Source organism: Gigantopelta aegis, chromosome 10, assembly GCF_016097555.1.
Source record: "Gigantopelta aegis isolate Gae_Host chromosome 10, Gae_host_genome, whole genome shotgun sequence".
NCBI lineage: Eukaryota > Metazoa > Mollusca > Gastropoda > Neomphalida > Peltospiridae > Gigantopelta > Gigantopelta aegis.
The window spans coordinates 27,194,740-27,210,778 of NC_054708.1; the positions used below are offsets into that span (position 1 = coordinate 27,194,740).

At 37.1% G+C, this 16,039-nt stretch overlaps 1 protein-coding gene across 1 annotated transcript; it reads right to left on the minus strand.

Moving 5' to 3' along the window:
- Positions 1-283: 283 nt before the first annotated feature.
- Positions 284-14,691, minus strand: LOC121383929 (mitochondrial-processing peptidase subunit alpha-like). Its single transcript, XM_041514030.1, has 12 exons — positions 14,580-14,691; positions 12,513-12,721; positions 11,968-12,047; positions 10,421-10,503; positions 9,846-9,948; positions 9,460-9,552; positions 6,777-7,058; positions 5,793-6,004; positions 5,107-5,197; positions 3,713-3,775; positions 2,776-2,920; positions 284-1,325 (listed from the first exon to the last, which is right to left on the minus strand). Exons 1-12 carry the CDS (start codon positions 14,633-14,635, stop codon positions 1,156-1,158), a joined length of 1,587 nt encoding a protein of 528 aa, XP_041369964.1. The 5' UTR covers positions 14,636-14,691; the 3' UTR covers positions 284-1,155.
- Positions 14,692-16,039: the final 1,348 nt, after the last annotated feature.

Consider the following 16,039-nt stretch of genomic DNA (forward strand, 5'->3'; position numbering starts at 1 on the left):
GGTGTATATAAAAGATCCCTTGCTACTAATGGAAAAATGCAGCAGGTTTCCTCTCTAAGACTATTTGTCAAAATTACCAAATGTTTGACATCCAATAGCCGATGATTAATAAATCAATGTGCTCTAGTGGTGTCGTTAAACAAAACAAACTTTTTTTTTGCAGGTGCAACAGACTCCTGATGGTATTATTATTTGGGCATTCAATAATAACATGTACAAGTAACTAATTATTGTGAAGGTACAAAGACAAAAGTGTAATTTTACTAAGAAAAACAATGTTAGCCTCAGTATTTCTTTTTATATAATAATAAACAATACATTTTTGGCAGTAAAGAAATATAAGGCAGGGCTCGAACTTAGGGGCTACACCGACAGCAGTTTTTTATTTTAATATTTTATTTTAGGTAGGTTTTTTTTTTATTTGTTGATAAAGTTACCGATTTAAAATTGCACTCTCAAAATTGCGGTCAGTGAACATTTCACCTCTGGCAAAAACATTTCAAAAAATTGCCGTAGGTAATAAATTCTTAATTTCGAGTCCTGATAAGGCAATAATTATATACAAATTAAAACAAATATTTTATCAAGTTAATAACCCAAAGGTTATTATATGAAGAGATAAACATATTTATTTCTTTGCTGCTATTATTTATATAAATGGAAGCAAAAAGTAATTTTCTGATTGAAAAATTGTATCTGTGACATAAGCAAGGCTAGCTCTCGTGGGTCAGCAGAAAAGTTCGCCAAATTATGTGTTAAACTTTAAAAATTGCAGAAACCCAGTTATTTTGTAACAAATTATTAATTATTATATGAAATTATTTCAACAAATTAAAATAAAATTTGCCAATTGTTTTTGAAATTCACAATTCATGAATTTGGAGAGTGCCAGAACTAGCCCTGCATAAGAATAAAAACATTCAGAATTACAGATAATTTTGTATTATGCCGTCCAACAAATGAAATATTTATTTTCCTCAACTGCACAAAAATTTAATAACTTGTCATATCATGACATAATAAGTACGAGCATTTCTGTCTGATGGTCAAATAAAATAATCCTTCTCTAAGCAGAAAACACAAACGACCCACACACAATGCAGCTCTGTCCAGAATGATGCTTTGGTATTTTGAATGAACTGTCACGTCTCTAGATCACCTAAACAGTGAAAACCTTTTTGACAGCTTCCCGTCGGTTGTCAAGAGAGCAGCCTCAATTTCACTGTAGCTCGGTAACTGCTGCAGCGTACCGTAACCGGCCACAGCTGGTTTACATCGTAACATTCGCGAAGCCACTCGTCTGACGTCATTCGCGGTAATCTTTTCTGTAAGACATAAAAATATACTGAAAAAATATTTTAAATTTTTAAGTAGTGACCAATAAGATTAAAAAATAATAATCTAGACTACTTTATGGTGATTTTTTATTCTGGCAAATAAATAGAGGATATTTCATGTTTTTTGTCAAATATGATTAATATCTCATTGAGTGAAGTTTGCAATCATATGTCACGAGTCGCGCATGTGCAACGAGTGTGATATCATTGCAAACTTCATGAGATGAGATATAAATCATATTTGACAAAAAACATGATATTTTCTATTAATTATATAACTTTTGGCAATTTACCTTTATTTTTAAAATGCCAGCAGCAAAATAGCTCCGGCTTTCTCCAGTGACGATAACACATTTAAGAGTGAAATAGTGAAATTTTCACTCTTAAAGTGTGTTATTGTCACTGAGTGACTGTTAACACTTTTATTTCACTGATATTTTAAGATATTTCACTAAACGTTATATAATAAAAGAGTATATTAACTGCATGTGGGTTTTGTATGATGAAATTAACTGCATGTCATGATGTCTACCAAATAATTACCATCTGGTCTCATATGATTATTACAGGTACTTGCCAACCAAAAACACACATATATAAATATTGTCATGATAAGCAGTTAAACAGAGAGTACTATATTCACTGTCATTTGGTATTCAATATAATAAGCCAGCATTCTAAATGAAAGCTCGTGTCAAGTTGTCCTGACAAGTGAAAATCTGCTCAGACAAGCAAAATGTATCCTGTTGTTTATCAAGAAAATTTTACAATGCAGTTCAAATGAACAACTACCCCCATTTTATGTGGAGAAACAAGTGAAAATATTGGCGTGAGACATATGGTTAAGGACCACACAGATATTGAGAGAGGAAACCCACTGTCGCCACTTCATGGGCTACTCTTTTCGATTAGCAGCAAGGGATCTTTTATATGCACCATCCCACAAACAGAATAGTACATACCACGGCCTTTGATATACCAGTCGTGGTGGGCTGGCTGGAACGAGAAATAGCACAATGGGTCCACCGACGGGGATCGATCCCACACCGACCGTGCATCAAGTGAGCGCTTTACCACTGGGCTACGTCCCGCCCATATTGGCAGAGAAGCAGACTTCTAGATACACTTGTCTGATAGACTAAGTGAAGTACTCTTATAAAGAACTGGAAGGGACCATGACAGTTAGTTCGTTATAGCAGCAGTTCGTTGTACACATTGGCATAAGTTGCTTATTAATGTATAGGGAGATAAAACGAGACTTTATGATCAATTCGTTCTATGTAGTAGTTCATTCTAAGCAGGTTCGTTATAAGTATACTTTACTACTTTAAAAAATCCAGCTTATTTCTATCAATGAAGAGACTTGGAACCTATGATTCCCTTGAATATAGGTATTTGGTGAATGGGTAACATGTGAACAAACAGTGAGAGTGTGTACCAATCTCATCGTAGAAATACTGCGGCTGTTTGCGGTGACCACTGGCCAGAACCTGACGGCCAATGTCCTCAAATACGACGGGTCTGGCCTCCAGGTTCATCATCAACATAGACTGCAGCTGCCTCTTAGCTCGCTGTAGCTCATCCTGAGAAAAGAAGGAAGGAAGGAAATGTTTTATTTAACGATGCACTCAACACATTTTATTTACGGTTATATGGCGTCAGACATATGGTCAAGGACCACATAGATATTGAGAGAGGAAACCCGCTGTCGCCACTTTATGGGCTACTCTTTTATTAACAGCAAGGGATCTTTTATATGCACAATCCTACACAGGATAGTACACACCACAGCCTTTGTTACACCAGTTGTGGAGCACTGGCCAGAACGAGATATAACCCAACAGGTCTAGAGAATTACTCCTATTGAAAAAGCAGTATTTTGTCACATATCACAACCTTTGATATATATATATATATATATGTATCAGTTGTGGGGCACTGGTTGGAATGGGATAAAATTTATATAAAACACAATACAAGTTTATATATTTAGGACCTACTTTTATTACAAAACAGAAATATAATTGAACTGCTGTAGAATGAAATGTTTCTATTTTAAGTAGAGTTCAAATAGATGTTTGCTTTCAATCAAATGTACATGTCTGCACAGTTTTTAACATCTGTTACTGATAATGTTCAAGTGACATGCTTATAAAACTGTAGGCATATTATTTACGAAGCCTGTTTTTTTTAAACACAGTGTTTAAGCATTAGAAATATATATAGTTACATGATTGTGTGTAAGACAAAAAAAACCAAATGGCTTTGTAAATTCAGTCATAAATGTCCTGACAATGTTGCAAGAGGAACAAGCATGCCTACTTTTAATATAGATTATACCATTTCATACAAAACACCATAACAAATTTACTTACACTGTGAATTTTTCCAGCCATACTAACAAATTCTCTAACTATTACTTCCACAAGGTCTTTCAGCTGAAAAAAAGAAGAAATCACACTGTATGTCACACACACACACACAAATTAAAAAGAAATGCTCCCAACAAAAACACCGGTTTGTTGTTGGAGACATAGGATGTAGAGATGGACTGTGATTGAGAACATGAAAGATAAAAATTTACATTTTGTACTCAACACTAGTCAGACAAGTATAGGAAATGCTAGATGTGTAGGCACCAGTGGCCAGAACTCTCCACTTTCCCCTCCCGCACCCCACACATCCAGATGCTGAGACAGGGACTGGGTTGTAGAGATGGACAGAAAAAGAACGGCAAGAGTATGAAGAAATGAGATGGATTAGGAAGGAAGGAAACGGTTTATATAACGACGCACTCAACACATTTTATTTACGGTTATATGGTGTTGGACATATGGTTAAGGACCACACAGATATTGAGAGAGGAAACCCACTGTCGCCACTTCATGGGCTACCATGGAATAAGTAAGAAAGGAAAGAATTTTTTTATTTATTTAATAATGCACTCAACACATTTTATTTATGGTTATATGGCATCAGACATATGGTTACGGGCCACACAGATATTGAGAGGAAACCCATTGTCGCCACTTCATAAGCTACTCTTTTCGATTAGCAGCAAGGGATCTTTTATATGCACCATCCAATAGACAGGGTAGTACATACCACAGCCTTTGTTACACCAGTTGTGGAGCACGGACAGGAACGAGAAAGAGCCAAATGGGCCCACCGATGAGGATCGATCCCAGACTGACCGCGCAGCGAGCAAGTGCTTTACCACTGGGCTACGTCCCGCTCCAAGTAAGAAAGGCAGACAAAGAAATACTACTACCGTTTAAGCTAGACAACTCACTTCTGTATCTCCTCAAGACTCCCCACCCACTCCAAAAACCATTCCTACATTTATCAAACATAGTAACAAATATTTAATAAAATAATTTATTACCCATATGGTTGAAAATATCTTGGTACATATCAAAGTGATACGTCCCACTAGAACGCCAAGTGGGACGTAACATCACGCGATATGTCATCGATTGGTGCACTACAACTTTACAGGAACATCTACGAAACTAGATGACTGATATAAATTAAGATCGATTATGGTTAACAAATAGGATATTAAACTCACTACCATTTCGTATCATGTTTATGTCCCTTGTGAAATAATTTTCATTGTAACCCGCTAAAGCTTGTGACAAGTGAAAATTATTTCACTCGGGACATAAACATGATACGAAATGGAAGCACGTTTAATATCTTATAAAAGTCGTGTAACATCTAACTGTAATATTTGTTTTTTTAGTTAATTTATTACAAAATATTTCACCTTTGATGGGTGGGCACTGGCATGAATACAGAATAATCCGCTGTCTTCATAGGCATGGTTGTATGCTGTGGCATTGTACATCCAGTGATACCTTTACACAGAAAACAAAACAAGGTTATTTTATTGTGTATTTTATAGCAGATAATGTATTACAAATTCTCAGTACATTAAATAAATAACATTATACAAACCTGTTAAACACACCACTGTATTACACAATGAATTGGTATATTAAGAAGTAATAGTAAACCATGACACTGCACCTGTTAAACACACCACTGTTTTACACAATGAATCGGTATATTAAGAAGTAATAGTAAACCATGACACTGCACCTGTTAAACACACCACTGTATTACACAATGAATCGGTATATTAAGAAGTAATAGTAAACCATGAGACTGCACCTATTAAGCACACCACTGTATTACACAATGAATCGGTATATTAAGAAGTAATAGTAAACCATGACATCGCACCTGTTCAGCACACCACTGTTTACAATGAATCAGTATATTAAGAAGTCATAGTAAACCATGACACTGCACCTGTTAAACACACCACTGTTTACAATGAATCAGTATATTAAGAAGTCATAGTAAACCATGACACTGCACCTGTTAAACACACCACTGTTTACAATGAATCAGTATATTAAGAAGTAATAGTAAACCATGACACTGCACCTGTTCAGCACATTCAGGTAAAGCCTCGTGTACATTCCCTTCCCGGGACCACCAGCAGAGAAGGATCCTCCTCCTCCCATCAACATGTTGAGGACGCAGAACGGGATGAAGTCGGGATCCTTGTGAGAACAGCTCTCCAGGCCAATCACCACATGTGCCAGCTCGGGAATGGGTGTCGGGCCCAGACTTACGTCAGACAGGTCCTTCTCTACCTGTAATCAAAAGTTAAGACTTAAAAGGTTGTTTTTGTTTAACAACACTACTAGAGCACATTGATTTATTAATCATCGGCTGTTGTATGCCAAACATTTGGTAATTTCGACTTGCAGTCTTTAGAGAAAACTCACTAAATGTTTTCATTAGTACCAAGGGATCTTTTATATGCATGTTCCCACAGACAGGACAGCACATACCATAGCTTTTGATATACCAGTTGTGGGGCACGGGTTGGGACACTCTACCAACTGAGACCTGTATTCAAGGTAATATAGAAAATAACATTGTTAATTTCTCTAACTGTAATTAAGGTAACACAGAAAATAGCATTTTTACTGACCCCTCTCCTCCCCCCACCCCAACATTTTAGGTTTAGATACTGCTCTAAGAAAGAAAGGCCTTTACTTCTAAACACGTTTACCTGAACAAAGAAAAAAAAAGATAAAAGTTTTATTTAACGACACGCTCAATATATTTTATTTATGGTAATATGGCGTCAGACATATGGTTAAGGACCACACAGATATTGAAAGAGGCAACCTGCTGTCGCCACTTTATGGGCTACTCTTTTCGATTAGCAGCAAGGGATCTTTTATATGCACCACCCCACAGACAGGATAGTACATACCACAGCTTTTGTTACACCAGTTGTGGAGCACTGGCTGGAATGAGAAACAGCCTAATGGGTCCACCGACAGGGATCGATCCTGGACCGACCGCACATCAAGCAAACGCTTTACCACTGGGCTACATCTCGCCCCTATTTACCTGAACAATTCCGCCAGTGTACTGTGAGACCGATGTATCAATGGACTTGCTGTCGTCGATGAAGTGTTTGTTTTCTGTCCATACTGGCATGCGTCTGTCAATGAAATGTTCCTTGGCCAAGTCGACAAGCCACTGGTGATCAATGCCCACTCCGGCCACCACCATTCTCTGTGGTATGTGAAAGTTCTTCAAGTAGGTGTACACAATCTTCTGCGATATGGAATTGATATTTTCCGTGGGGCAAAACTTCGGAAGTCCAAGAGTATTTTGTTTGTAAGCAGCCTGCAATATTAAAGCAAACCATTAAAAACATACTGAGACAGAATCAACAAAATAATACATTTTTGTATCAGTAAACCAGTAAAGGAATATCGGGCAATAATTATCTAAAATTGAAAAAAGTATTTTATCCAGTTAATAACCAAAGGTTTTATATGAACAGAATGAATGAATGAATGAATGTTTAACAACACCCCAGCATGAAAAATACATCAGCTATTGGGTGTCATACTATGGTAATTATATGAACAGATAAACATATTTTATTTTTAGCTGCTATTATTTACATAAATGGAAGCAAAAACTAATTTTCTGATTAAAGCAGTAAAATGTTTCATTGAAAAATATGGAAAATTAAATTGTCAAACTCTGAATTTTTTCCCTAATTATAAACCAGTTTATCCACAAAAGTTAAAGCAGATTTTAAAAGAGAAACAATGTTGCAAGGAACAATATAAACTGCTATGCAAAACATCACAAATATCAAAATCACAATTAAAATATCAGGAAAAATGTTTTAACTATTCATTAAGGGAATGGCAAATATATTATAGCATACCCTTTAAATGTACCAGAGATACAACTTTGCAATGGTTTCAGTACAGAATATTGCATTGAATGAGAGATGAGAGAGTTTTTTGAATGCAGAATATGTAAATAGTCTGTATATACAGTGTATATATATATATATATATATATATATATATATATATATTAAATATAATTAAAATATGTGTACATAAGTGAGCTCAGGGCACCTCAACCCTGACACTGCCAAATATTTCTGGGGACAATAAATTTTTTTTTTTAAATAAATAAATAAAAAAACATTCTGATTAAAAAATTGTATCTGTGACATAAGAATAACAAACCTTATTCATGGATAATCTCTATATAAAATGCAGAAATGAAAATGATAATGAACAATAAATCCAGAAAGCATTGCAGCGTCTTGAAAAGCAGGGTGTTTAAACAATCTTCAGGTAGCACCAAACGTTTGAATTCCAGAAAAAAGAAGATAGATGTTCATCTGTAGCCATCTGTCGGTCATAGAAAGAGTAAAATAAAACTTCCAGTGAGGGTCCACCCATCTTCATAAATCAAGGCTAATATTCGTTCCTCGTATTCAGCCTTGATACATGTCGTCAAGAAATCGTGCCACAAAATGCTTAAATTTCATTGGATGCGATGAGATCTGATTGCAACGAATCACAACGCTCTTTATAGATTCCCTTGTTATTGTAAACAAACATGGCAGCGTCAGCGTCCGTGGAAACGTGTCGTGTTTGTCACGATATGTCCAAAAAAAAGTTTCGGCGGTTAATTTTTGATATTGCTTTCAAGATTGTCACATGTTACCGATGCTGTGATTGGTCAGCGATGTCATCGTGTAAGGGACATAATCGGTGTTACAAATTTTCTTCCAATAGAGGGCGCTAGTAGTGGATATCAGTAATCTTGACTACATGTATCAAGGCTGAATACGAGGAACGAATATTAGCCTTGATTTATGAAGATGGGGTCCACCCAAAGGCTGTTTGTCTGTGATGTAAAGAGTAAAATAAAACTTCCAGTGAGGGTCCATCCAAAGGCTGTTTGTCTGTGATGTAAAGAGTAAAATAAAACTTCCAGTGAGGGCCCATCCAAAGGCTGTTTGTCTGTGATGTAAAGAGTAAAATAAAACTTCCAGTGAGGGCCCATCCAAAGGCTGTTTGTCTGTGATGTAAAGAGTAAAATAAAACTTCCAGTGAGAGTCCATCTAAAGGCTGTTTGTCTGTGATGTAAAGAGTAAAATAAAACTTCCAGTGAGAGTCCATCTAAAGGCTGTTTGTCTGCATGTCTGTCTATCTGTCTGTCTGTCTGTCTGGTGTAAAGAGTAAAATAAAACTTCCAGTGAGGGCCCATCCAAAGGCTCTTTGTCTGTGATGTAAAGAGTAAAATAAAACTTCCAGTGAGGGTCCATCCAAAGGCTGTTTGTCTGTGATGTAAAGAGTAAAATAAAACTTCCAGTGAGGGCCCATCCAAAGGCTGTTTGTCTGTGATGTAAAGAGTAAAATAAAACTTCCAGTGAGAGTCCATCTAAAGGCTGTTTGTCTGCATGTCTGTCTATCTGTCTGTCTGTCTGTCTGGTGTAAAGAGTAAAATAAAACTTCCAGTGAGGGCCCATCCAAAGGCTCTTTGTCTGTGATGTAAAGAGTAAAATAAAACTTCCAGTGAGGGTCCATCCAAAGGCTGTTTGTCTGTGATGTAAAGAGTAAAATAAAACTTCCAGTGAAGGTCCATCTAAAGGCTATGTCTGTCTGCCTGTGATGTAAAGAGTAAAATAAAACTTCCAGTGAGGGTCCATCTAAAGGCTATCTGTCTGTCAGTCTGTCTGTGATGTAAAGATTAAAATAAAACTCACGGCGTGGATCATCTCCATAAGGAGAGGTTCTGGATCCGGTCTCATGTTCAGATTCTCCAGTTCAAATGAGATTGCTTGTCTTGCTTGATCCAGCTACAAATAAAACATGAATGTCTAGATAGTATTCTGTATACGACGACAGATCTGACAGTGAAAACAATGGAGAGGTTTCACTAACTTAGATTATGAGGAGCTATTTTAGATATTACCACACCGAGCACCGATGCTTAATCCTTTTGTACTGGGTGGGGGTTTTTTCTTCAAATTCTCAAGCAATTATTCGAGGGTTTTGTTTTGCAGGGCTTCAGTGAACAATCTATTCTATGACCCAAATTCCCTAACCGAACAGTACTTCTACCATGACAAGTTGAAATGAATAGCCATACCTCATCCTGTGTAATCCTTGGTCGAAGAACAACTTCTGATAAGATATTCATTACACTCGGTAGACCACTTATTTCTGCTGATGCAGCGTAAATTAATGTGTCTCTACAAAAACACAAAAAGGAATGTGTCAATTTATATTTTGTAAAATAATTATACATATAATCACGTAATATTGTTGAATACTCATGAATGTCAACAAAATCCATGAAGGAACACTCACAAGATATGCTTTAAAAAGAAAAAAACAAACAAAATATATAAACAGGCCTTAGAAAATTATGCGAATGTTAATTTTATTTGCACACTGCTTGCACAGTTTTGTTTTGCACAACCAATTTTGCAGTCATGCATTAAATATAGGACACGATGGTCATGGATGACCTGAGATTTTTGTGCTTAACCAATAAATGGGTTATAGAAATTTAAAATTTTGAGAGGCTTGGACCTGTGCTTGTAAAACTTTTAATGTCTAGACTAAAATCTTTAATGTTACATGGATGCAATTTGTGTAGTGTTGCCATGACGTTAAATCTCAAGACATTATTAAATCTTGCTTGTGTTGAATTGCACATACCTGGAGCCCTGGCAATCACATATCCCTCCATGCCTCTCCAATTCCTGCAAAATCTGATCTCGGTCCTCAAACAATGTTGTTGACTGAAAAAAAAGATAAGAAGAAAAAACAAGGTTACCAAGCAGTAACTGTGCGACTTTGGTTTAAAACATTTAAGTGTCATAAGAACTCCCTATTGGCCAATCTTGAGAGCCCACCACCAACCCAGCGAGCCCTACCACTTATGTCCAGTAGAACAGAAGATACACTAAATGTTTTATATGAAACCATGGAAAAGATCGCTGTTCAAGATTGGTTTTACAGGATTTTGAGATGTATGTTGACTGTGTCATTTCGAAGAATCAATGTAATTTGTACAAATAATTTTTATGAGACATGTGGGCTTGTATGCTAGGCAAGCTAGAGAGTCCTATATGATTTTTGTGAGCCTAGGGTTCCCGGACTTTCCTCCAAATTGCACACTGCCAAAGATACTCAAGAAGAATTGATATACAGCTACGTGAAAAAGTTATAATAGCTTAAGTTTTAGTATATATATATATATAGAGACATACAAAGGATAATTTCCACTAGCCGAAACCAAAAATTCACTAGATGGAACCGAGGGCTAGCTCTGTATAAGCCAAACTATTCGCTAAACTTCAAAAATGACAGAAACCCAGTTATTTTCTGACAAAATCTTAATTATTACATAAAGTATTCCACCCAATTAAAATAAAATTCATGCCATCTGTTATTAAATTTCGTGTCGGTGTTAGCCCCAGAATTATTAGGGACCTAAATATATTATTATTATTAACCAAAAAAACATTTTCAATGCTTTTATTTAAGAAACCTTTAACCCATTACATCCAATAAAGTGTTGGTAACTGTGTAAAACTGTTATGGCTTCCAGATACTGTAAACTGTGAAAAAAATGTGTGCTTATAAATTTCGTGTCGTTCGCGTCCAACCTTATTTCGCGAAATTAATACGCACTATTTTCCAGTTTGAAGTGTGCTTAAATTAATTTGTTTTATTTTGAAATATTTTATTGAGAATAACATTCACAAAAAAGATTCACTCAACAGGTACAGCGACTAATCGTTAATTGTTTTATGTAACTTCAATTGATGGCGACTAATCGTTTGTTGTTTTATCTACCAAAAGGGTGTTAACAATTAACAACTGAAGTTGGCATAATCCCCTCTATAGACTCTGTACCAGTCACAATTGCTTGATGTAGGATAACAGAATATTGATTTACAGACAGTAACTTTATAACAGTTACAGTGAGCTGTCTTTATCCACTTTTTTTTTTTAGCTGTCAACGGTCGTTCGCGAAATGTACACGTCGCAAACATGCTCTAAGGTATACATTCGCAAAAAAAACCATGTCGCAATATTAATATGGTTTACAGTACTCCTTTTTGTTCTTGAAGTTGAAAACTCATAAATACCCAGTTTGCCATTACCTTTAAAATCTGCCTTGTGGAATCTCGTCAGGAGACCTAAGCTTGTATCTCACATGTATGTAATAATAACCACAGGTCTACATGTATACTTACACAAAATGCCAGCTTTTCTAAAAACTGTGAGATTCCACTTGGGTAAGCAACTTCATAGCGAGACCCAGAGTTTAACACAACTAAAACATAAAACAAGAATTCCATGCAATTAAATGTCATTAAGTAACAACCACATACTAATTCAATGAATAAATAAATAATTTGTCATGTAACATTCATGATTATCTGGTAACTAGTACCAGGGACAGCTCTGGCACTCACCAAATTTGCCAAATGCAAATTTCAAAAACAATTGGCGAATTTTATTTTAATATGGCGAAATAATTTCAGGAAATAAGTGATATTTTGTAAGAAAATAACCGAGTATCTGCATTTTTTGAAGTTTGATAGATAATTTGGCAAAATTTTCTGCTGTCCCAGAGCTAACCCAAAAACTAAATAAAATAAACGTTGGTGCCAAACACCAAAAACGTAATACATGTATCTTTAATGTCACCTTTAAGCTTTGACTTAAAAAAAGATGGGTTGTAAATAAAATTTTAGAGTACCTTGAGCAGTAAAAGTTTTAAACGCAATACACAAACCTCCAACAGTACAAAACTGTCCAAACTTGTTTTCTGAGGCCACAGTAAGACCGTTCTCAAGTACAGTGACTTTGGTCTCATCAGTCTGGGCTCCGACGTTCGCATATTTTGGCACAGGAAAACTAGGGACTGGTTTTGACAGTGGCACTGAAACGATGTCAGCACTCGATGGGACACTACTACAGAACTCACGTCGACTTGACTTGGCACTGAAAAGAAGGAATACAACTCTTCAAACTTTGTTAATTACTTACAAGTAATTTAACTTAAAAACAGCTTTTGTTTGTCCCGCCTCATTTTGAATTAGTTTTATTTTACATTTGAAGGACAAAGATCAACTATTTAGTCAAGGTTCTACTCATTTATTGTTAAATGACACCACTAGAGCACACGTTAAGTGCACAACTTCTGACTTTGCCAAAGTGTTCTGCCCATCACAGGTTTTACTATTTTTATTGTTTGTTTATACTTATTTCCAATTAAGGTCAGTGTTCTCGATGCTCCATTTAACTACTGCATTTTGCCGCCCTCCTTCATTTTTCTGCGCCCCTCTTTACTTTCCCACACACTACTATACTTTACTCCACTATTTCCAAATGCACACTTTTTTCACAAAAAAGAAGAAGAACTGTCTGTACACTGGACATCAAAGGAAACAAGCCACTTTGTGTGTATGAAAAAGCAACTGACAAAAACTTCAGTAGCTTACGAGTTACTGTAACATAATTTAACAGTATTTTAACAGCCTCTATTTTGTCCCACACCTGTATCCATTTGTATGTTTGATACACACAATAAAAGTTATATTTTATATGAGCAATGAAAACATTTAATTTTTTATAGATTCAGCAATCTCCGACTGAAAAACCACTTATTTGGTGCCAAATTTGTCACATGATCAGAACGGTCATTTTGTATTTTGTTCCTCTAACTATCGTCTGATATTTTGTCCTCAACTGCAGATTTAATTGGTTGTAACTGATGATTTTTACTTTCTGTCATTCATGTCTTACAGGATGGCACATACCACGGCCTTTGATATACCAGTTGTGTAGCCTGAGTACTCTGACTGTAAGAGAGCTAGATGGACATTTGGACATAAACACGCTCTCATTACAGTCAGAGAATATCAAAGGCTGTGGTATATGTGCTATCCTGTCTGTGGGATAGTGCATAGGCCTATAAAGATCACTTGCTACTAATGATAAAATGTAGTGGGTTTCCTCTCTAACACTATGATAAAATTACCAAATATTTGACATCTAGTAGCCGATGATTAATGAATTAATGTGCTCTAGTGGTGTCGTTACACAAAACACAAGTGTTGGGCACTTGTCGTTTTGAGACGGCCCCTGGAAGACGGAATGGCTGAGTGGACGATCATGTGACGCAACGTCACGATATAGGTCGGCGAATTTAGAATTCTGCTGTCCGGAGTTTGCTGGAGCTTAGCTGAATGTGGGTGCTGTCGGGTTTCTTTCTGTAGTGTGTGTATTAGTGATTAATATCTGAACTTTTTTTAATCAAGTAACTTGAAAATGGTCTATGTAAATGTATTTGACGTCAAACATAGGATTGTTGTGGTATTAGAGCAGAAATCTTTGACAACTTTTTGGTTATCGGCAATTGCCAAAAAAATACATAGCTTGGTCTCTGACTCAGTGACTGTAATGAGAGCGTATTTATGTCCAAATGTCCGTCTAGCTCTCTTACAGTCAGAGTACTCGGGCTAGTCCCGCCCCTACGGCTACTGCCGGAAACAAATGCTCATGGCCAGTACATAATCCTTCAGATCACTATTATATGGATTTAATCATTTAATATGAACATAAATGATGACAACCAATAGGTCTAATAATAATGATGAAATGATCATGATTGTCAGACTGACAGTGACACATTGAATGCAGTGAATCTGATGAAATTGAAACTAACACTACGGTGACTACCACACTCGGTAACTACTGAATACAAAAGTACATTTTATTCTAACAATAAAAACAAACTTCCCCATAGCATAAATAAATACAGCTAACCTGGAAACACGATTTAATTTAATTATCTTACCGAATTAACTTCTGTCTGCCAGCTCTAATTACACGACTCGCCATGCGCGTCGCCATTGTTCCTTTATAAGTTAATACATTCCTCCATGAATTAACGGAGCATCCTAGTTTGAAAGGTCTAGTCCGCTACATGCTGTACACATACACGCCCGTAGGAACGGTATTTGGAGTGGTGGGGGGGGGGGGGGGGGGCATAACCACTAGGTGAGGAGGCCAAAGTATCCAGTGGAGAGATGGGGCACAAACCACATTTGTATCTTTATTTATACAGAATAGGACAAAAAAAATTAAACGTACATTTTCGTCTTCGAGTGCGCGGCACAGCCCCTTCCTTCCCCGATCCCTACGGGCCTGACATGCACATAATATATACAAATTCACATACAAGACAGGTCTGTGTGTGCGTGCGTGCGCGTGCGTGCGTGCGCGTGCGTGCGTGCGCGTGCGTGCATAAACGTACGAGACGGGGGTGGGGGTGGGGGATGTTGCGGCAAATCCTCAAATTCAGAGAAAACGATAGAAATATTTGGGCAAAATGTGTTAACCTGACGGCCTTTTACTATGTATTTCCATCATTCTACCGGCAAAATTAGTGGTAATCCATGTAAAAATGCGTAGTGATTCGTTTGCAAACATATATAGCTGTTTGGCATTTTCGTTTAATTTGGGCAAAAACCATGCAGCCTACCCCTTTACAAAATTTTAAAAAATGGAAGCGCGTACGCCTGTGTGTGTGTGTTTGTGTGTGTGTGTGTGTCTGTGTGAGTGTGTCTGTGTGTGTGTGTGTGTGTGGGTGCGTGTGTGTGTGTGGGTGCGTGCGTGTCTGTGTGTATGTGTCCGTGTGTGTGTGTATGTGTGGGTGCGTGCGTGCGTGCGTGCGTGCGTGCGTGTCTGTGTGGGTGCATGTGTGTGTGTGTGTGTGTCCGTTCAGTGACGGATCCAGCGTAAAACCGAGCAGGGATCACACCGAGGAGGTGGTAGTAATTTTACAATTGTTGTTATATTGTCACAATTGACAGTGGCGGAAGGAAGGAAATGGTTTATTTAACGACGCACTCAACACATTTTATTTACGGTTATATGGCGTCAGACATATGGTTAAGGGCCTGTGACGGTACATGCTCTTAATTTTGTTTTCGCCTGTGGCGATATTAATTGTTTTAGAGGGCCGTGTGCTTTTCTAATACACACCCAGCCCAGATGCGGAGCCCAGGTGGCCAGTAGTTACGTAATACCTCCGCGAGTGCGGTTTTTACAACCGTGAATTTGGCGACTAGGCGTCATTAAGTCTGACCATCTGAGGAAAAAAATACCGCTTGGTCGCTGTGGAAAATCCACATGATACGTGATACGTGAGGTGCCGCGATGTACCCCCAGGCGATATTCGGAATTTTATGATAAATAGCTAGGGTTTTAGAGATATCGGGGAGAAACATAAGGAAGGCTCCAGGGGATCGCTGT